This window comes from Octodon degus, unplaced genomic scaffold (genome assembly GCF_000260255.1).
Source record: "Octodon degus isolate 3935 unplaced genomic scaffold, OctDeg1.0 scaffold00305, whole genome shotgun sequence".
Classification (NCBI taxonomy): Eukaryota; Metazoa; Chordata; class Mammalia; order Rodentia; family Octodontidae; genus Octodon; species Octodon degus.
In genome coordinates this window covers 1,600,744-1,621,750 of record NW_004524881.1, presented here as the reverse complement: position 1 = coordinate 1,621,750, position 21,007 = coordinate 1,600,744, and the positions used below count along the sequence as shown (strand labels likewise).

At 43.2% G+C, this 21,007-nt stretch overlaps 1 protein-coding gene and 1 long non-coding RNA gene across 20 annotated transcripts in view; both read right to left on the bottom strand.

Annotated features, from left to right (window-relative positions):
- The window catches only part of Naaa (N-acylethanolamine acid amidase), a 65,522-nt gene extending 44,807 nt beyond the window's left edge, over window positions 1-20,715 (bottom strand). For 11 of the 19 annotated variants that reach the window (XR_002819383.1, XR_002819390.1, XR_002819389.1 and 8 more), the window contains exons 1-10: window positions 20,430-20,715; window positions 20,009-20,173; window positions 16,647-16,773; window positions 11,502-11,592; window positions 7,931-8,007; window positions 5,008-5,180; window positions 4,814-4,876; window positions 4,038-4,104; window positions 3,130-3,158; window positions 311-387 (exon numbers count right to left, since the gene is read on the bottom strand). Coding sequence is in view for 8 of the 19 variants with exons in the window: in XM_004647435.2 (XP_004647492.1) it covers window positions 312-387; window positions 3,130-3,158; window positions 4,038-4,104; window positions 4,814-4,876; window positions 5,008-5,180; window positions 7,931-8,007; window positions 11,502-11,592; window positions 16,647-16,773; window positions 20,009-20,173; window positions 20,430-20,620 (1,059 nt within the window). In the remaining 11 variants the exon portion in view is untranslated. Of the gene's footprint in view, window positions 1-310; window positions 388-423; window positions 1,405-3,117; window positions 3,159-4,037; window positions 4,105-4,813; window positions 4,877-5,007; window positions 5,181-7,930; window positions 8,008-11,501; window positions 11,593-16,646; window positions 16,774-20,008; window positions 20,174-20,429 lie in introns of those variants that run through there. The other 8 variants (XR_002819391.1, XR_002819392.1, XM_023707691.1 and 5 more) reach the window with 5 other exon arrangements.
- On the bottom strand, window positions 19,046-19,878 carry LOC111814393. Its single transcript, XR_002819394.1, has 2 exons — window positions 19,360-19,878; window positions 19,046-19,150 (listed from the first exon to the last, which is right to left on the bottom strand). It is a non-coding gene; the product is annotated as an uncharacterized LOC111814393 (long non-coding RNA).
- Window positions 20,716-21,007: the final 292 nt, after the last annotated feature.

Here is a 21,007-nt window from a genome sequence, read left to right as displayed (position 1 = left end):
TGATCCGCCTGTTTACAGCCTCCCAAGAACTGGGATTACAGACACACGCCAGCATGCCCAGTCTCAATTGCCATCTCAGGGCACCCCAGGGGCGGGGCCAGCATGGCATGTCAGGGATCAAACCCCGGCCACTGCGATCTGACTAAGCAGGTGCTTTAATCCACTGAGCTATTAGGCTGGCCCTTGAATATAAATTTTAAGGAGGCAATCATCTTCTGTGAGAAACACTGGCACACCCCATCTTACTCTACCCCTGTCTGAATAATTCTGGCCACTTATTCACACCACAGACAAATCTCTGCTTACTTACTTCAGCTCAGGTTTCTGATCCTAGTCATGTACTTGTCCGGGGTGGCTGCACTCATTACTGTGGTATAAACTGTGAAGCTGAAAACAAGAAGAGGAGTTTATATATATACAGAGTTCCCCCTAATATTCCAAAAGAAGGCAGAAGTGTCAAGGCCATCCTGAACACTTGGGTTCTAGGACAAGGATACAGACAGAGACCCATGTAAAGGTTTACAGTGTGTGAATCATGAATTCAAAGTGTACTTTGACAATACCTTAGAAGCCAATTTGTGATTTTAGATTCTTACATTCCTCGTAGCTCCATGCTGCAGCCCTGATAGCCAGCCAGGCTTTCACCCTGGCTCCATCCTGCCCCTCAAGGGGTCTTTATCCTTTAGCCCCCACATCCACTGTGGCTGCCACCACCATCAGGAGACCATGCAGGGGAGAAGACTGTTCACGCAGAGGGTCCTAGGTCTTGGTCCACATTCTGCATGGGCCTGGCTATGCATCTTATCAAGAAGGGAAGGGCTAGAAGGCTGGAAGCTCAGATGTCCCTGGCCAGGTCCAAGGAGGACAAGTGCAATGTCACTTGTTCTACAGTCTGACAGCAAGAGACCCAAGTGACCTGGGCATATGTGTACACACACATACACACACACACACACACACACACACACACACACACACACACACACACACATAGGCTAGCCTGCATTCCTGCTCCTTCCTGTGTTGGGAATGGAGGAAGACATGCTGCAGCACTGGGACCTGGGGTGCTAAGTAGGCAGAGCCAGCTGCAACAGCACTGTGCACAGCATGGAGTTTATCCAACACTTATGGAGGGTCCCTCACAGGCCCTAGCTAGGACTACAGGCCTTTACCCACAGTCCTTTTCTGTTCTAAGACTTCCTCTACTGAACACCAAAGGATAGAGTACTTGTGAGGGAGGATGTGAGTTTGAAACCCAGAACTAGGAGGCAGTGTGGTACAGAGTCCACTCAGATAAGCTCACAACCCTCTGCCTTCTGGGGGTTCATCGTCACCAGGGAGGGTCTGGGAGTAGGCACCTGGCTCTGTGGTCATTGTCATTTAAATGCTATTCTTCTTGGGTTTCTAGTCATACATAGAGAAAAATGTTACTAAGTAAACTGGTAATTTCTAAAGATTTTACTTTGCAAACCATTGGAGAAGCTATTAAAATATTTTAGCCTTTCACTTGGTAATCCTACCTCTGGGAAGTCAGCAAATGAACAAACCAACCTAAACAGGGGGTGATATTGTACAAATATGTTTATTACAGAGAAGTCTTTTCTTTTGATTGTGGTTTTTGTTTAGTTTTTTGTTATGTTGTTTATGCATTTTTTGGGCTTTTTGTTTAGTTTTTGCAGTGTTGTGATTGAAGTCAAGGCCTCAGGCACATACGGTAGACAAGATTAGCACTGAGTGATAGAAACTCCAGCCTCTACCGCAGAGATGAATGGAGTAAAAGCTAACCGGGGGAATACTTAAATATATCTAATGTTCATTATGGAGCCATTTAAAAATTAGGAGGGCTAGTCACATAGAAGAGCAGACTTTTTAAAACAAGTATAATTATTTCACTATAAAACTAGTATTTATATAGTCATTCATGTAACTATAAACTATCAGAACCCAAAGAGAGTGTTTTAACATCTACTTGTAAAATAATTATAAGGGCAAAATAGGGCCCCAGTGGAAGACCAGAGCCAGCTGCATGCTGGCACTCTGGCTGCTAACAGCCAACGAGGAGTCTGTGAGCTACTCGGAAGCTTGGACTCAGCCACAGTGGGAGTATGGGTGGAACATTCCTAATCCAAATACCCAAAATGTTGGCACTCAAAATGTTTTAGATTTTAGACCTCTTTAGATTTTTGAATTGGATACATTCAACTGATAAAGTCCATACAGGTATTCGAAAACTCAAAAAACTCTGGAATCTTAAAAACTTCTAGTCTCAAGCATGCTGGATATGGAATACTCAATAGCATGGACATCTACAAATATATATCATGGAGTTTTCCTTCCTTCCCCAAAGACCTCACTTATTATAGAACACTGGTAATGACATTATTTAAATAGCCTATTTGTTCTTAGAATATTCATTTTTAAAATGAGACTTCTAAAACTACCTTTGTTTGCTTAAGAGTTTTGAAGTAATTATGTGATGACTGTACTTTAAAATTTTTTATAACACATTTATTTGCTGGGCACGGTGGTGCATGCCTATCATCTCAGCCCTCTGGAGGCTGAGGTAGAAGTGTGGGCCTAGTCTGGGTGACTTAGCAAGAAACTTGTCAGTCTCCCAGTGGGGGAGGAAGGTAATGGAGGTACAGTTTTGTGTTAGGATCATGGGCTTGATCCTTAATACTGCAAGGGAAGTGTATTAACAGTGGTCTGTCTGTAAACAGCATGGGATTGGGGGGCAGGGCCCTTGAAATGCTAAAAGAGAAAGCTATTAAAAGAACAGCGCTGACAGAACCCATGAAGGGACTCATCACCAGTGCAGGCTGTCACAGTCTGCCAAACTGTGGAACTCATCACCACCCTCCCCCTTCTGATCACTGTCCATTCAGCCTTCGTCCCTTTGTCCCTTTGAGCTCCTTCTTGAGCTTCTCACCTGACCCGTGATTCATATGTCTGTCTCCTCTGTACCCCCACCCACATGTGACTGTCCATCCCAGAAGAGCAGAAACATCAATTGCTTGGCTTACATCACCTGGTCACAGCAGCCCTCATAAATGGATAAGCCAAGAGTATGTGAGTGAGGTCACCACAGAATGGTGACTACTGAACAGATGTGCTTACCATGTGACTTACTTGTTATAAACTGGAACCACTGATAAAACCTGCATAGGAAAAAATCATATTACAAGAATATTAAAAGGTGAATGAACATAACTACTTAACATTTAGTGTATCTTGGGGTGATCATTGTAGACTTTTTAATCTTTGGCATGGGGGGGAGGGGGAAGAGTACTTGGGATAGAACCCAGGGCCTTTGTTCTGAGTTACATCCCAAATATCTTTTTTTAATTCTGAGATAAGGTCTCACTAAATGCTAAGGCTGAACTCAAACTTGCAATCATCCTGCCTCAGCCTCCCATAGTACTAGGATTTTGAGAAAGATTGGTCCAGGCTGGTCTTGAACTTGCTATATAGCTCAAGCTAGCCTTGAACTCAATTGTCTTGCTCCAGTTTTCTGAGTCTTAGGATTTTAGACATATATCTCAACTCCTAGCTGCTCTTTTATTTTTTATTGTTTTATTTATTTAGTGTGTGTGTGGCCAGCTCAGCCCACCTGGGGGCAGGGCTGGCTGGCATGTGGTGCTGGGGGATCGAATTGAGGTCCCTGTGCTTTGCTTAGCTTAGCTTGTTCTAAGTAGGTGCTTTAGACCACTGAGCCATCTCACCAGCCCCCTAGATGCTCTTTTTAAAGTTAACAATAAGCATATATTCAGCTATGCCTATTTCTTTTTTTTCCCCTATTTCTTTTTAACATGAATAAAAACTTAGGTGGAAATAGGTAAAGATGGATAGTTTTTCCTATACAGAAACAAGTTCAGAAAACATTGTGGCTTTAAAAAAAAAATATTTTGAACTACATAGAACTTTTTACTATAATATTTTCATCTACCACACTTCTTTGGACTTCAGAGAACATTTTTCATGACTATTAATGAAGACACAAGTATCCTGGAAAAGGTGAACCTCACAACACAACTCACCTGGAACAGTGCCTCCAGGCTGAGGTTTGCCTGCCCTGTGGCATTCAGAGCTCTGATAGCAGGTGTTCTGTGGGGACAACAGTCAAAGGTCACCAGGCATTTCTGAATCTCCTTAGCTGCCATGTAGGAGGTATAGTGCAAGGTCCCCTCTTATTATTTTCCCTTCCCCCTACAAGTTCCTGGCTCCCAAGCATGTCCTGTCTCGGCTACGCCCACCCCAGCGGGAGCGAGGCCCCATGTGTTCCCAAAGATGCGAACAGTTGCTTTAGAACTGAATCATTGCCACCAAACTCCCAAAAGCCAAGTGGGATACATTCTCAACCTTTCTTTGGACACAAACTGGCTAACAGAATTTTCACAATTAGAAGGGAAAATGAAAGTACTGGACTGGTTTGTTTAAGGGAAATATGTCCCTTTCATAAAAGTTTTACATAGAAGCTTCTGCTTCTGGCCCTTTCCTTTCACACTGCAATGGGTAAGCAGAGGCCCTAGGGACCACACAGCAAGTTACAATAAGTTGGTGGGACCAGGGTTCCTGCCCTAAACCCAGCACCAACTTGACCCAGAGTTCCTACCCTAAACTCAACACCAACTTGACCCTCCCAACTCACACTAACCTCCCCACTGTCCTCCTCCACCCAGTACATTCCCCTCCCCATAGTCCAGACCTTGACAAGGGGCCAGAGGCTTTTTCTGGAAGGGGACAGCACCTGGAGATCTCTCTAGTCCCTGACCACAAGAAAACCCTGCAAACCAGGAAGTATATAAAAGTCTACCTTCGGTCATCTGTCTTAGGCACTGGCTTCCAGTGGTCATAATTCGTTTCAACTCGGAACCACCTGCAACAAAGCATATCATCTTGTCCTATCCAAGGTCATTTAGGACATATTTACTGAAGAAATATACTCTAGTTTCACCCAATTAACAAAACAGATTTTATAAAAAGTGATCAGTCTTCAGTTCTACTCACGCTCCATTCAAAGGATCTAGAGGCCAAATGTCTGCTGGGCCCCCTCTGTTCCTAGTGATGACCACTCCTTCCCGAGGGGCTGTGCCACCAACAATATAATAAACATCAGCAATAAGGGGAGTCTTGGCCAATTTATAAACGGATGTTTCAAAGTCTTCTGACTCACTCAGGGTCTAAACAGAGAGACAAGCATTGGCAACATGATCCGAGGGAAAGGTCCACATCAATTGATGGACACATGGTCCAAAGCATTCTCTGCTGATATCTGAAGATATGGCCATAGAGCTGTTTTGACTTTATCCTTTTATCACTGGGGAGCCCAAGAGAGAAGAAACCTCAGCATCTGTGGGGAGCCAAAGGTAGCTGTACCTTCTCAAGAAGAAGTCCTAGACAGCCAAGAGCTTTCAAGGAAATCACAACACAAAGGACTCCCATGTATTGTCACTCATTTGTTCTTTCCAGGGGAAATAGAGATTCTTGCATAAACTCCTCTTGTGTGGGCAGTCAGCAACAGAGCAGGGCGAGAGCAGTATGACTGACCTAGTCCTTTTCTCCCCATACGTCTAAAGAAGACAGAAAAGCCAACAAGCAATCGTGATCCTGTGTAAGTGTTAGCACCAGAAAAAGAAGTGACAGCCAGGGACCATGCTCACCAGTGTAATAAGTACTGTGCCCAAAAAGACACACTGAAGTAAGACTGGGCAACAATAGATGTAGGAGAAAGGGGGTGGAGGAGGTGGCAATGAGTTCTGCCCTGATGGATTCAGGTGGCAAAGATATGGGACAAGAGCTCATATATGACACTGCTGTGAAGAGCCTCCCAGGTGTTATCACACTCCCAAGGCTCATCAGAGTCAGCTAAAGGCTGGTAGCATGCACAGTTAGGCAATCACTTTCAAATCCCTCAGCTTCCCGTGCGCTCTATGTTTGAGCTGATCTGCTCGAGGCCACTCTGCTGAAGAGGATCAGCCCTTCCTAGCTTCACCTTCATAGCCACTCTCCCACCATGCTTGGAGAGATGAACATTTCTTTTGCAGTACTGCCAAAGCTCACTGTGCTAGCAGGAGAGGGGACAGGTTCAAACAAAAGAACAAATCTAAATATCAGGGTCTGCAAGGGCTCCGTCAGTCAGAACCATAAGCCCATGGCAGGCAGGGCTGAATAATATTTCTCTGCCTTGATCACAGTACTGTTGGGGGAGGTGTTTTGATTTGGGTTGGTTTCTTCTGAACTTAGCAGGATACAGGAAGGTAAGAGGAGTGCTGGGATTTTTGTTTGATCATGTTGCCTCATTGCTGCCCAACTACTATCAAAGACTGAGTTTCATAAAGCCAAAGTCAGGGAAGGCAGATACCTGAAACTTCTGAGGAAACAAGGAAGAAATGAGGAGTGAGTGTAACAAGCAAGGAGTTTCTTTTCGGAGGACTGAAAAATGTTCTAAAGATGTGGTATAGCCTGTTAACTCTATGAACTGTAAAATCAGTGAGTTGTAGACACTCAGTAGGTGTAGTAGATTTCTAACTGGTGGTCAACTTGTTACACCCAGTTGAATTAAACTAGCATGATTCTGGGTGTGGGAGGCCCACCTGAGGAGTGTTGCCAGTGTCATAAAAAGCAGAAGCTGTTAAAAACAAAACAAAACCAAACCACTGTTAGGGACGCTGTTTGTAGACACTGTTGAAGCTGTTGGGGTCTGCTGGTTCTCTTGGGATGTTCTGCTGGAGGACCTTGTCTTTCCAGATGAACTTTGGAGGAGCTTTGGTCCTCATCTGGAGCACTGCTTCCTGGCTCCAGAAGGGAAGATAGTGCACTGCTCATCCTCGTGAAGTTTGTTGCATTGGCTTTCCTGATGGCAACTCGGCTTTCCTCATCACTGGAGGAGCCTGAGACCTCACTGTTGCTGAGGATGGCTGTGGTACTTTGGAGGGAGCTCTGGTGCTTGAGTGTTTCTGCCTAGCTCCAGTTCAGATCCCTCAGCTGGTTAGCACATCCTTCATCCCACTGGCACAGACTTTCTAGCTTTGGCCACCGATCTTTGGGCCTTTCTGGCACAGATCCCTGAAGCGGGCCTGTATGAGACTTTGTTGTGGGCTTTAGGCCTCCAGTTGGACTTTCGGGAGAGATTGTTATGTTTTGTTTTTTGGCAGAATCGGGGATTGAACTCAGGCCCTTGGGCTTGCCAGGGAAGTGCTTATTCTACTGAGCCATCTCCCCAGCCTGAGGGATTGTTATGAACTCTAGGTTTCTAGCTGGACTCATGAAGGATATTAGAATCTAGGCCCTTAGTTGGATTCTTTAGTATTTAATGTGTGGATAGATTTCCTGCATTTGTTGTATGTGATTCTTAGGTGATTCATTATAAAATATTATAAAACATGTCCTATACTATATTGTTCACCTTGCAAAAACCTCAAATCACAACAGTAGGTGAGTTATATGGTATGTGAATTATACCTCAAATATGTATCTCTTTATGGCTCACACTTCCATTCTAAGGTACTTACCCAGCTGAAATGAAATGGCCAGATGGCCACAAAAGGACTTATATGAAAATTTTCACCTTATAATTCCAGCTCCAAACTACAAAAAATTAATGTTCATCAATGGGAAAATGATAAATTGTGCAATATCCCGAGTGAATGCTCCTCAGAAATAGAAATGAGTAACTGATATGAACAATGTTAGGGGCCTGAAACACATGAGGCCAGGCGAGAGGAAGAGATGATTTCACACTCTATGATTTCATTCCTATGAATTCAAGAACAGGCAAATCTTGTCTGTAGCAATAGATGACATCAAAGAGCAGGTATCTGGGACAGAAAGTAGGTGGGGCAGAATGGGCCTGGGGTGGGGACTGCTTTTAAACAGCACTAGGGAAATCTCCGCGTTGCATGGAAGACAAAGTTATGGAGAGAATACTCACAGTGCGGATGAGCCAACTGACAGGAGAGTGGCCCTGGAAGAGGGCGGCAATCGCATTCTCCCACCACCAGCCTTTATCTGCCAAATTGAGGAAGGAACAGTAAGCTTGTTGTCCAAGCAGGCCTAAGCTTTTTTTTTTTTTTCTTAAACTTTGTTTCTTTCCCATACAATGGGCTGATGGGGGAGAAAGGTTGGTTGATGTAGAGTGATTTTACTAGTATTCACTTCTCAAAGGATAAGGCTGAATTTTATGGCAACCAAAGAAACATAACATATGCAATGTATTAATTATTGTAACTGTCCTACTAACCTGTTTTGAAACTTTTTCATTGCTATTTTATCTTTTTTATTAAAATGAATAAAAATTATTTAAAGATACATCACACATGTGCTCAGGTGTGAGTACATATACATACATACAATAAATACAGATGTTCTAGCAAGCAAAATAATATACTTGGTGAAATTTTCAAAAATCTTTGGTACTCTGATGCAATGATTATCATACTAAAATCATTCTATTCAAAATTAAATCATATATCTTCCAAGAGAAATAGTTCAATAAATATTAGGAAGAATATAAAGAATTATATCTTTATAATTTGTACCTTTAAGAGGTTTAATTTTGATTTGTGCTCACATTCTTGGTTATTGGTGGTTTTTTTTTTTAATTTTCTTTGGATATATATATATATATATATATTTTTTTTTTTAACTACAAATTTTCAGTCATTCCTCAAATAATTTTTCTTTTAAAAGTTTCTGTGGAGGATCTCCATATGGGAAATAAGCAGTGGCAACAAAAGGAAAAAATAGACAAGTCAGACTATTAAAAATGTAATGATTCTTTGCAGTAAAAATATTATCTAAAGAATAAAATAGCAACCCATAGAATGCGAGAAAATGTTTGCAAATGTACATGATTTAAAAAATAGTATCTAAAATGCACAAAAACTCCTAAAATTAAACAAAAACAAAATTCAAAAATGTGGAAAGGATCTGAACAAATATTTCTCCAAAGAGGATATACAAGTGGTCAATATCTGTAGGTCTGTAGGAAAAGATACTCAAAATCAGTTGTTTGTTTTGTTTTGTTTTTGTGGTACTGGGGTTCGAACTTGGGACCTTAAACTTGCCAGGCAGGCCCTTACGCCACAGAGCTATATCCTCAGCCCTTCAATATCACTGACCATTACAGAAATACAACTGAGGGCTCACCTCAGATCCACTCGTTATGATTAAAAAATGTGTTGATGAAGATGTGGGGAAGTAAAAACACTTGTACCAATTGGGGGGATATAAAATGGTATAGCCACGATGGAGAACAGTATAGTTCTTCCTCAAAAAATTAAAAATAGCATTATCAAGTGATCTAGCAATTTCACTTCCAATTATATTCACCAAAGTATAGAAGACAGAGTCTTGAATAGACATCAGTACACTCACATTGACAGCAGCATTATTCACAATAGCTAAAACATGGAAACAACCCAAAGAGCTATCAAATGGAAAAGCAAATGTGCTTTATACATATAGTGGTACATAATTCCAACTTAAAAGAAATTCTGACACACATTATACATCATTAAATCTTGAGAACAGTATGCTAAGTGAAATAAATCATTTCCAAAACAAATACTGCATGGTAAAGCTCACATTTCCAGTAATAACTATATTAATTTAAAATTAATCTATCATTTACATACCCTAAACTATACCCATTTAAAATGAGCTTTAGGGCTGGGGCGATAGCACAGTAGTCTGAAAGCCTATCTGGCAAGTGCAAGAACCTGAGTTCAATCCTTGGTACCACATGCTGTGCTGGCCCCCAAACGGGGTGGTGGTGCACACCTATAATCTCAGTGCTGGGGAGGTTGGGATAGGAGGATCACTATGAGTCTAAGCTGTATAGTGAGATAATAAATAATAATAATAATAATAATAATAATAATAAAATTTTTAAAGAGCTTTAGGCAGAGCATGGTGATATAACCTGTAATCTCAGCACTCAGGAGGCTGAGGCATGAGGAACACCATGAGTTCAAGAGTTCAAGACCAGCCTGGACTACATAGTGAATTCAATCACTATGAAGTAAGTTCCACAATCCCACATAGCCAACCTGATACAAAGTGAGATTCTGTCTCAAAAAAATAAATAAAATAAAATCCCCTCCTTTTACAAGTTTGAAATATACTTGATTACAGTCACCATGATGTGACTAGGGATCACCAGAACTTATTATTGTCCATTTGAGACCTTGTATCTTCTGCACATTTCTTTTCTGCACCCATTCCACCCCTTTTAACCACTGCTCTATTTTCTTCAATGAGTTCAAATTTTTATATTCCACACATAAGTGAAGTCATGTGTTCCTTATCTCTGAGTGCCAGTGGGTTTCAGACAAGGTGACCACATGGCCATTGCAGCTGCTAAGTAGAGAAGGAAATGAAGAAGGTGAGACAGAGCCAGGGGAACAGAAGTCTGCCAGGCAGGGGAGGTAGAAAACATGGCCAGGTACAGTCTGGCTCAGGTGGCACAGCTGACTACACTGGGCTAAGGGGTCAAAGATGACTCAGTAAACACCGGTTGGCAGTGTTCCTGAGACTTGCAGCATAAAGAGAATGGGCCTTGGTAAAGGCAAAGTGGGGCAGCAGCAGAGGAAATGAAGACAGCAAGAGCCCGGCAGACAGCAAAGGGGAGGCAAGGAGAGGTAAGCAGGAACCATAGACTGAGGCTCTGATAAGGTCCCCCTGGAGATGTGACAGGAACAGAGGCTTCCATCCTTTCTTAATCTGTTCCAGGAACTGCCTTCAGTACTTCAAATATACTAACTTTATATAGTTAGGAGGAGTGTATGTGTCGGGGTGTGTGTGCGCATGCATGTATGTGTGCATGCCCATGTATGGTGCTGGGGACTAAGTTCAAGGCCTTCACACTGAACTGCACCCCCAGCCCTTGTAAACAATTTTTCAGAGCTAGTCTCACTAAGTCATTAAGTTGTCCAGGCTGTATTCAAATTTGCAATTCTCCTACATCAGTTTCCCAGAACACTAGGATTACAGGTATGCACCCTGTATCCAGCTATATTAACTCAATTCACCCTTGAAGCAGTTTTTCAGAGAGCTTGAACAGGAAATTGAAGCTTTCATTGTGCTTAAACACCACACCTCTCATCATGCCCCATACTATGGCCTCAGTGTCCCCTCCACCTATAATGTCCCTAGCCCTCGCTTCCAGCTGTCATCACAGGTACCTGCTTTTGTTTCTGGAATTCACTGAGCCTTGGACTTCTGCCTGTGGTGTGAATCCTCTGGGAATGGCCAACCCACCTTTTGCAGAGCTGCTACAGGTAACCCCTGGGGAGGCATCCCTGAGCCCTCCCTATGCCCCCTCAGCCTTTGCCAGAACATGACCACAGCAGACCACGCTCATGCAGGCCTCCTGTCTCCTCTCTCACCAGGACAGAACCCATCCTATGGCAATGCCTTTTGTCAGGCAAGGGAAGGAGGTACAGGGACAGAAATGAGCAGGGCTGGGGTTATGCGGCGCTCAGGAGCACTTTCTCCATTACCTCGCTCATCACCAGACACTGTGAACTTGTGTGGGCTTTGACCAGTCCACAATCCCACGTAACCAATAAAAGTAGTTCCTGTGAATGCAATCTGAAACCGAGAGAAATGTCATTTCATTTCACCACGCCAACAAAAATGGACTGAAATGGCCTGCTCTTGTCTCACAATTTCCTGGATTGTTTTTATAAGTCACATGATAACAACAATATAATCATCATCATCATCATCATCATCATCATCATCATCATCATCATCTCTGAAATAACTTTTAAGTGAAGTTCCTAATCTGAGGAGTTCCCAGGCAGAATCCAGTGGAATGAAATGGGTGGGGAAAACATATGTCTTTATTTTCACCAATGTCCACCTGAAATTTAACTCCTTCTATAGTGAGTACATACAATAAATCCTGCCATTAGCGTCATCCCCGTTGATTCTGTCACAAGCAGACACCTCAGGTGTTCTCACATGCACCATGGTGGTTACAGAAAACTTGAGATTCCACCTCCCACAGCTGTCACTCCTCTGGAATCATGGCAAGAAGTCTCACTGCTATATCTATGTAATGTGTTGTTTTAAAAAACAGAAATAAAAATGGGCATATTTCAACATGAACCATTTTTCCATAATCCAATTATTTCATTTTATGTACTTTAAAACATTATTCACCAGGGGCTGGTGAGATGGCTCAGTGGTCTAAAGCGCCTACTTAGAACAAGCTTAGCAAAGCACATGGACTGTGGTTCAATTCCCCCAGCACCACATGCCAGCCAGCCCCGCCCCCTGGTGGGCTGAGCTGGCCACACACATAAATAAATAAATAAAATTTAAAAAAAAAATAAAAATAAAAATAAAACATTATTCACCAAAGAGCCCATTCCCAGAGAAATCATATCTTAGAAATAGCAATGGAGTCTAATTTTAAAACTTCTTTTGTGGCTAGGAATGAAGCTGAATAGTGGAGTACTTGCTGAGCACGCTGGAGGCCCTGGCTTCAATCCCCAGTAAATATTAAAATAAAAAAGTTATTTTGACTTGATAATCAGAGATAAATATTATACACTTTAAAAGGGGACTGCTAGGGGGCCGGGGAGATGGCTCAGTGGAATAAGCACTTCCCTGGCAAGCGCAAGGGCCTGAGTTCAATCCCCGGTTCCGCCAAAAAAAAAAAAAAAGAAGAAAAAAGAAAAGGGGATTGCTCACCTGTAACAGTCACACTGAAATTTTAAATATTTAAAAACTGATTTTATACATCTTCAATTTAATCTTCACAATTACGCCATCAGTGAGAGGAACTGACTCCACTTTTTTTTTTTTTTTAATGTACAGGGTCTACAGGGTCTCACTACACAGACCAGACTCATGATCATCCTGTTTTCAGCCTCCCAAGTGCTGGGATTACAGGCACGCACCATCACTCCCAGTCTCTGTCCCGTCTCAGTATGCCCCAGAGGCGGGGCCAACACAGTACACCAGGGTTCGAACCCCGGTCCCTGAGTCTGCCTAAGCATTCCACTTTAGGATCCCACCGGGCCCAGGTCGTCTCACTCACTCACCGGGCCTGTGCTCTGGGTCTATTCAGGATCCCACCTCCACTTTAAATTATACCGCCAATCATGAACACTTTTGTTTGCAAATAAGTTAGTTCACAAACAAAAGCGTTTGACAAAATTTTGTTCATTTGCAAACCCAATACCAGGTGACCAACACAACTTCTGCTCATTCACCTTTCCACATAAACATGAACATGGCTACCTTTTCCAAAATCATAGAACAAATTAAGTTCATGAACCAAGGTACCACTGCACTGTAATAAAGTCTGATTGAAAGAAACTAGTATATTACCCTAGGAGAAAAACAAACTCTAGCAGTTACTTCCAATACCTGATTTTATTTTTCAAGGAAATGTTTAAAATGCACAGGGCATCTTATTTAATAGAATTTCACTCACGTGTTTATATATTAAATGAATTACTCCTAGGTAAAGATTTTCCTTAGAATATTTAATCTGCAGTCAATAATCTCTTTTTCTTGAATTACTTGCCTTACTTCAATTGGTTGTGAAAATAATTTTAAGATGGCTACATCACAAGGGCAGGCAACAGCCGTAGGTTTCTGTGTGCTTCCCACCCCTGCAAGGCTCCAATCTGACCTGACTTTCCTTCCCTCAACCTGCTTATCAGCAAAGGCACCACTCTGCAGGAAACTCAGCTCAGCACCACAGCTGTCACTGGGAAGCACAGGGTGTCATAAAGGAGATAAGATAGGACAGAATCTTCTCCAGACATCTGGAGACACCCAAAAATTTACACCGGATGTTTCAAGGACTTTGCCCACTGGGGTGCAAGATTGCCAGAGAATTTTGGCCACAGATGTTTATTAAAATCTTCCTCACCCCTGTTTTCTTTCCATCCCTATAAAAGGGACCCACTTCTCTTTATTCTCTACAGATGGCCTTATCACTGTCTGTCTGCCCTTGTGCAGGTACAATGAATTCCTTTCCACAGCCTGGTGGTCTCTGCTGGCCTCTGTCCTGCACATCATGTGTTACAGCCTCCATGCATAGCAGTAGGTTCAAACCAGTACACCTTGCTACAAAAGCCCTTTTAAAATGTTAATTCTGTAAGGGGAAGAAAAGTCATTCTAGGGTCACCTAATTTGCAAACACTGGCCTCTATGCTAGCATTACTTCTGGAAGACTGAGAAAACTAAAGTTATGAAAATACTTATCACACTTAAATTTCAGCTATAGTATCACTTACCACTTAATACTGTCTTTGAAGTAAACTTTGCACTAGCTATTAAATAAATAATGGAAAGTACGGAGTTTGGGAAAGGAGAAACTTTCACTTTAAGTACTATAAATTTTTTACAAGAATATGTTTTTCGGGGCCGGGGAGATGGCTCAGTGGAATAAGCGCTTCCCTGAAAAGCGCAAAGGTCTGAGTTCAATCCCTGGTTCTGCCAAAAAAAAAAAAAATAATAATAATATGTTTATATTCCTAAGTGCATATAACTAAATTAGTATTTTTTAAACAAGTCTTTATTTTATACATTTATTCTATTTGGTTTTTGAGACAGTCTCACTATGTATATAGTTCAGACTGGCCCTGAATTAATTGTGTAGCCCAGGCTGGCCTCAAACTCATGGTGATTTTCCTGCCTCAGCCTCCCGAGTGTTGGGATTACTGGGTAAAAAAGTTTTTAGGATTATTGAACCAAGCCTTAACTCTGAAAATCCTTAAATCTAAAATTCTGCCTTGTGCACACCTTGTTCCATTTCACAACAGTAACAAGTTTTGCTTGCATATTCAATGAATACGGATTCACTGTCTCTCTAGAAGCTCTCATTGGTCCTGTGATGGCAGTAAATAACAGATGATACTTCCAAAAAACCCATAATGAAAACAAAATAAGCTAAACCTAATTTTTTAATATTTATTTATTTTGCTGATATGGGATCTCACTATGCAGTTCAGACTCATAGTGATCCTCCTGCCTCGGCCTCCCCAATGCTGGGGTTACAGGCATGCACCACTACACCTAGTTCTAAACTTGATTTTTTTAAAGACGTTACACAATACTGGTGTAAGTCAGTCATGCTTGTAGAGGGAAGGTTTATTATGTGGCCACTATCGAGTACCTATTACACTTTACACACATTATTATATTTAACCTTAATAAGTAAGCAGCCACACAAGTATGAATCTCTATGAGCTTACTCTACAGAAACAGACAAGGGTCATTCTCCAGGTTCATAAAGGAAAAGACAGAAGCAGGATTCAAAGCCAGGACTATGAGACTTGAAGCTGTCACTACAGTTGTTAGGCCTCCTTATTCCAGAGGAGCCTGAACACAGGAAAGCAGAGGAAGGTGATTCCACACAACCACTGGAAGACTCATCAGACCCCAGAAGTGACTTCCTAAGGAATATTGGTTAACCTCAAGTCAACACTGAATAACCCTTCTTCCTATAAAAGAAATGATATACATCTTTCTCCTGATTTATTTTTGTATCTTTGTATCTTTTTTTTCTTTTCTTTTCTTTTCTTCTTTTTTTTTTTGGCAGAACCAGGGATTGAACTCAGGCCCTTGCACTTGCCAGAGAAGTGCTTATTCTATTGAGCCACCTCCCCGGCCCCCTGTATCTTTTATGATAACAGACCTACAATATTTTCCCCCAAAGTAAGACTGGCAAATAAACCCTGGTATGAATTTTAGGGTGCTCATAATATAAGCCCTACTTCCCAAAATGCCTCAGTTAAGAGCCTCAGCCAGACAGATGCATTTAATATATCCACTGCAACACACTGAAATATATAATAACATTAATGTATAATTAAAGTCATTGACAGATGTGTTGCCGATATACTAGAAGCAGGCCACACAGACAAGAAGTGTTTACAAAGAAGGGCTGGGTTGCTGGACATGAGAGATTGGGGCCGAAGGTTCTACAGAAAAAGGAACTGCAAAACATTTAGGTTAGAAGTAGAGTTTGGAGAGTTACAATGATGTTCCAGAAGATAAGATGACTGTACCTGAATAAATGTAAATTTTTATATATGAATAAATGTTGATTTTGTATATAAATACATGAATGTAGATTGTTGTATGTGAGCTGGCACCGCACAAAGAAATTAAATTTAAAAGTGTCCAAGGCCGTCCAAATAGCTCAGCAGATTAAAGTACCTGCAAGCAGGTACAGGGGCCAGGGATTCAATTCCCAGGCCTGCCATGCCAGCCCCACCCCCAGGATGCACTGAGATGGCAATTGAGACTGGGCATGGTGGCATGCACCTGTAATCCCACCACCTGGGAGGCTGTAAACAGGTGGATCACTACAAGTCCAATCTAGTAGTGAGACCCTGAATACCCTGCAGACCCTTCCCCAAAATACAAAATAAATAAATAAATAAATAAATAAATAAATATTTTAAAAAATAAATAAAAGTGTCCAAAAAATAGGTTATTGTATGTGAAAAAATGAGACATCTACTGAAACTAAGCCCTATCACATCTTTTGGAGGAAAGCTTCAGGTCAGTCTTATTCCCAGGGAAAACCAGCAAGTTATGAGGCCATCTAAGTGACTGCTGATCTGCTTGAGCAAATTGCTTCAGATTCTGTTCTCACATGACCTGGTCCATACCTGCCCATTCTTTAAGAACTGCACATCCACTGTCAGCTTGCGTAGAAGCTCTCCAAAAGGATAGTCCAGATTTCGACCATGATAAATGTGGCCTCTGGAGTCTTGGGCTACAACACTGGTACAGAATCTGAGAAGGAGAAACACCCAATGTGAATGAGGAAATAAGACCAAAAAAAAATGGGTTTTGAGTTTTAAAACAAGTGCTCATGATTATAGCATTTTTCTTATACTTGACATATATGCTATAACGCTTATCCAATACTACGGCTTCATAATTCAAGCTGAAAAGTACATCTAGACACAACCCTGGCCCTGTGGACAGCACAACACATGATAATAAGAATTTCATTTTTAATTAATTCCTTTTTAAAAAAACAAGGTCTTGCCCAGGCAGGCCTCGAACTTGTGATCCTCCTCAGCCTCCAGACTACTGGGTACACGCTACATAACTGGCCTTCAACCACTTCCTTGTGAAACTGATGCTGAGCTCAGCTAGAGTTCTGAACTCCGCTTATCTCTCTGCTTGACAATAAATATCCTACCTAAAGCTTTATTCAAAGCTAGGTTAGGCCTACTTCACCACCATATGAATTTTGCAAACTATGTACAATGGGATTAAATCATTTATTTCTACACTGCTTCATTGTGTCCCCTTGGCAAAATAGTCATTGTTTCTGTCCCTCTTAGAACTCCTTGCACATAGGTAGTAAGAAAAAAGGACTTTTCAAGAACTTCTAACTCAGCTGGTGGCACACACTGTAATTCCAGCACATTAAGTGTAGTTAGTATTATCCTGACTCAAACAGCCTTCCATCCAAAATGAGAACTAAGCACCGCCTTTGTGCAGGGTATGGTGCCATGCTCCTAAAAGCACAACAGACTGGAGAGTGAAGCAGGAGAGGCAAATTCAAACCCAGCCTGGACAACTTAGTGATTTAGTGAGAGCCTGTCTCATTTCTGAATAATAGGATTACGATGAGTTTTTCTTTACACTTTTCTGTATTGCTGCTTTTCTGCAATGATTATTTATTTATCACTTTTATAATCAGGAAAAAAATCTTAATTTTTTTGGGTACATTTAAAGAAAGCTTGGCCAGGTTTCAGTTGCTTTTAAGGTTTCTTATCTTCAAAGGGTTGGGAGTGGGTGGCTGACACATATGGGAAGGGACAAAAGCAAAGTCTTCAGAATCACTCTGGAAAGTGGTCTTTCAAATTTGTCTAGAAATCCATGCTTCCATCTCATACCCAAATGTTGTAAGATGATGCAGTGTACCAACACAGGGAACTAGTGGGGACAGAGGATTTACAAGGCACTGAGTACCTGTGTGCTTTTAGCAGCACCTTTGGAACTCACCAGCTAGGAAACTGCCAGCAAGTTGTCCCTGCTGAGCTTAGTTTCCATGTCACGGAACAGAAAATACCACCTTCCCTCTGGGGCCACGTTCACAAAGTGCCTGGTACCTGGTAAGCTGTAGGTACTGTTATTCTCACTCAAATAGCCTTCTTTCCAAATTAAGAACTAAGCCTTGTCTTGTTCTGGACATCATGCACACACCTATAATCTCAGCAGTCTCAAGGGTAAGGTAGGAAAATCCTGAGTTTGAGACCAGCTAGGGCTATACAATGTGATCCTATCTCAAACCAAGACAAGAAACTTGCAAAACAACACAAACAAGCAAATAAAAACCATGTCCTTTCTTAATGCTGGTAGAATCTGATTTTTTTTTTTTTTTTTTTTTGCGGTACCAGGAATTGAACTCAGGACCCTATGCTTGCCAGGCAAGTGCTTATTCTACTGAGCTATCTCCCCGCCCCCGGTGGTGTTTTGTTATGAGGCAATGTAATAAACACTTTAATCTTAGATCCAGAAGTTAGATTTTTTACTAGAAATTTAATTTCTTAAATAGGACTGAAAATGATCATCTTTCATTAAGAAAGCCACTGATCAGAATAGAACAATTTTTTAATGCATTTAGAACAGGGTCTATAGGTATCAGCATGTAGATTGGATTCACAGTGATTCTCCTGTTTTTAGCCTCCCAAACTCTGGGATTACAGGAGCACTACACCACATCCAGACTTAGTCACTGTCTCAGCATTTCCCAGGGGCGGGGCAGGCACAGAATGCTGGGGATTGAACCTGGGTCCCTGTGCTGTGCCTAATCAGGTGCTTTAGTCTGCTAAACTATCTGGCCAGGCCAGAATAGGACAAATTTAGTTCAAATGAAAAACACCACTTTAGTTGACCAGGACTATGTCTCTCACGTGTCTGAAAGCATCTCCCTGAAGAAGAGGGCAGTCCCAGCGCTTCCTAACTTACTCTCACTAGATATTCTGGGAAGATGCCAGAGGCAGCAGTGCAATTTTTTTTTTTTTTTTTTAATCCCAAGAGCTTCCCCTCTTCATCTTTAGCCCAAATCTGGGAAGCTCTGCAGGACGTCACTATACAAGGTAGCTGCACAGTCCAGGCACAAACCATGTCAAATCTCCCTTAATACCAGGACCTGGGGGCTGGTAAGATGGCTCAGTGGTCTGGGGCACCTACTTGGAACAAGCTCGGCAAAGCACAGGGACTGGGGTTCAATCCCCCAGCACCACATGCCAGCCAGCCCCACTCCCAGGTGGGCTGAGCTGTCCACACACACACACACACACACACACACACACACACAAAATAAATAAATAAAAATTAAAAAAAAATATATACCAGGACCTGTTAGGAACCTAAAAACACTTAGGTGTGGCCCTGCGCTGTGCTGTAACCAACCATACTCCCTGCATCAACTGCCTTTGGGTGCCCACTGCAGACCACCCTGGCCTTGTGAGAACAGAGCTCCCTGTGAGCCTAGCCCTGGGGCAAGCTGATCCTGCAAGAGTAGACAGAGTCACTAGCCAAAACAAATGTAAAGGATACATCCAGCCAGATAAGGGTTGCGGGATAGCCTGATGCAGGGGACAGCTTATGCAGGGGGTCACTGGGCTAACCAGAGGTCCCACAGGAGAATGCTACTTCCAAACACTATGCGGACAGTACAATTTGAGCAGAGTTTGGAGGTGGTGTGCTACTTGTGGAATGGAGAGAAGACGGGTTTGGGTGGGGCATTGGAAACTGCTCTTTCTAGAGGCTCCAGACTGCTGCTCAGACTTCCCCAGAGAAGGAAGAAGTCACTCCCTTGTTGTTGTTGTTGTTGTTTGTTTTGTTGTTGTTGTTTTTTCGCGGAACCAGGGATTGAACTCAAGTTCTTGCGCTTGCCAGGGAAGCCTTATTCTACTGAGCCATCTCCCCAGCCCCAACTCCCTTGTTTTTATACACATCTCTTGCCCAGCAGACCCTGCGTCCAACCCTGAGCCCTGGCACTCACGCAGAGGACTCGTAGGCCAGGTTGATGAGAAGACCATCAGTCAGGCTGAGGTTCAGAAAGTTGCTAATGCCGCGAATCTCCTCCGTGAAGGGCTGAGGCAGAAAGCTCTCCATTTCTGCCACCAACTTTCCGATCACCTCGAGGACCCACTTGGGGACTCTGTCTCTGGAAAAGAAAGTAGCAAGGGTATTGCTTGCTTAGAGGAAGGATGGGGCAGAGTATGTGTTAAATGCCTCGGCCAGTGACGTCTGGAAGAGAAAGGCAAAGTTGAGGAAGTGCCCAAAAGGGCAGTTGCTGGGGTCGCTGGGGGTCACAAGGGGGTGCGTAGATTGTATCCTATAGACCAAGGCAGGCGTGCACACTGGGACCCTGACCCCCATAGCCTGGCTTTCAGATGTTTCCCGCAGACCACGCAGCTCACCCCACGATCAGTGCCACCGCGGAGCGCACCAGGCCCGGGTCAAAGAGACGCAGCGCCGGCAGCCAGCGAGCGGCGGGTGCCTCATCCAGACTCACGTTGACGCGCGGTGGCACGAGGGACCGCTTCGTGGAATGCGGCACGGCTCCGGCCAGCAGCAGCAGCAGCAGCAGCAGAAGTACTGGCGCCCGCATGCCTCCGGCCAGCAGACCTGGAGACCGAACCTCTGCGCTGGCAAGAGACTGTGACGACCTGGGGCAGCTGGGCGGAGCCTGAGCCGAGGCGAGGCCTGAGGGGCTGGGCCTTAGCGGAGGCGGGGCCTGGACGGGGCGAGGCCTGAGTGGAGCAGGGGGGGCGGGGCGGGCCTACGCGGAAACGCTACTGGGTCTCCTGAACGCCGGGGACCAGCAGGAAGCGGAGGGGCGGGGCGGGGCCCGGGCTGGAGGTGGCTCCCTGCGCGTGAGCCCCCATTCCCACCCGGAGCCCTACACCGGGTCTTTGGCGGTCCCTCCTCTAATCTGCGCCGCCGCACACACCTCTCTGTTCCCTCAGCCTGAATGCCCCAGACACCATAAGCATAG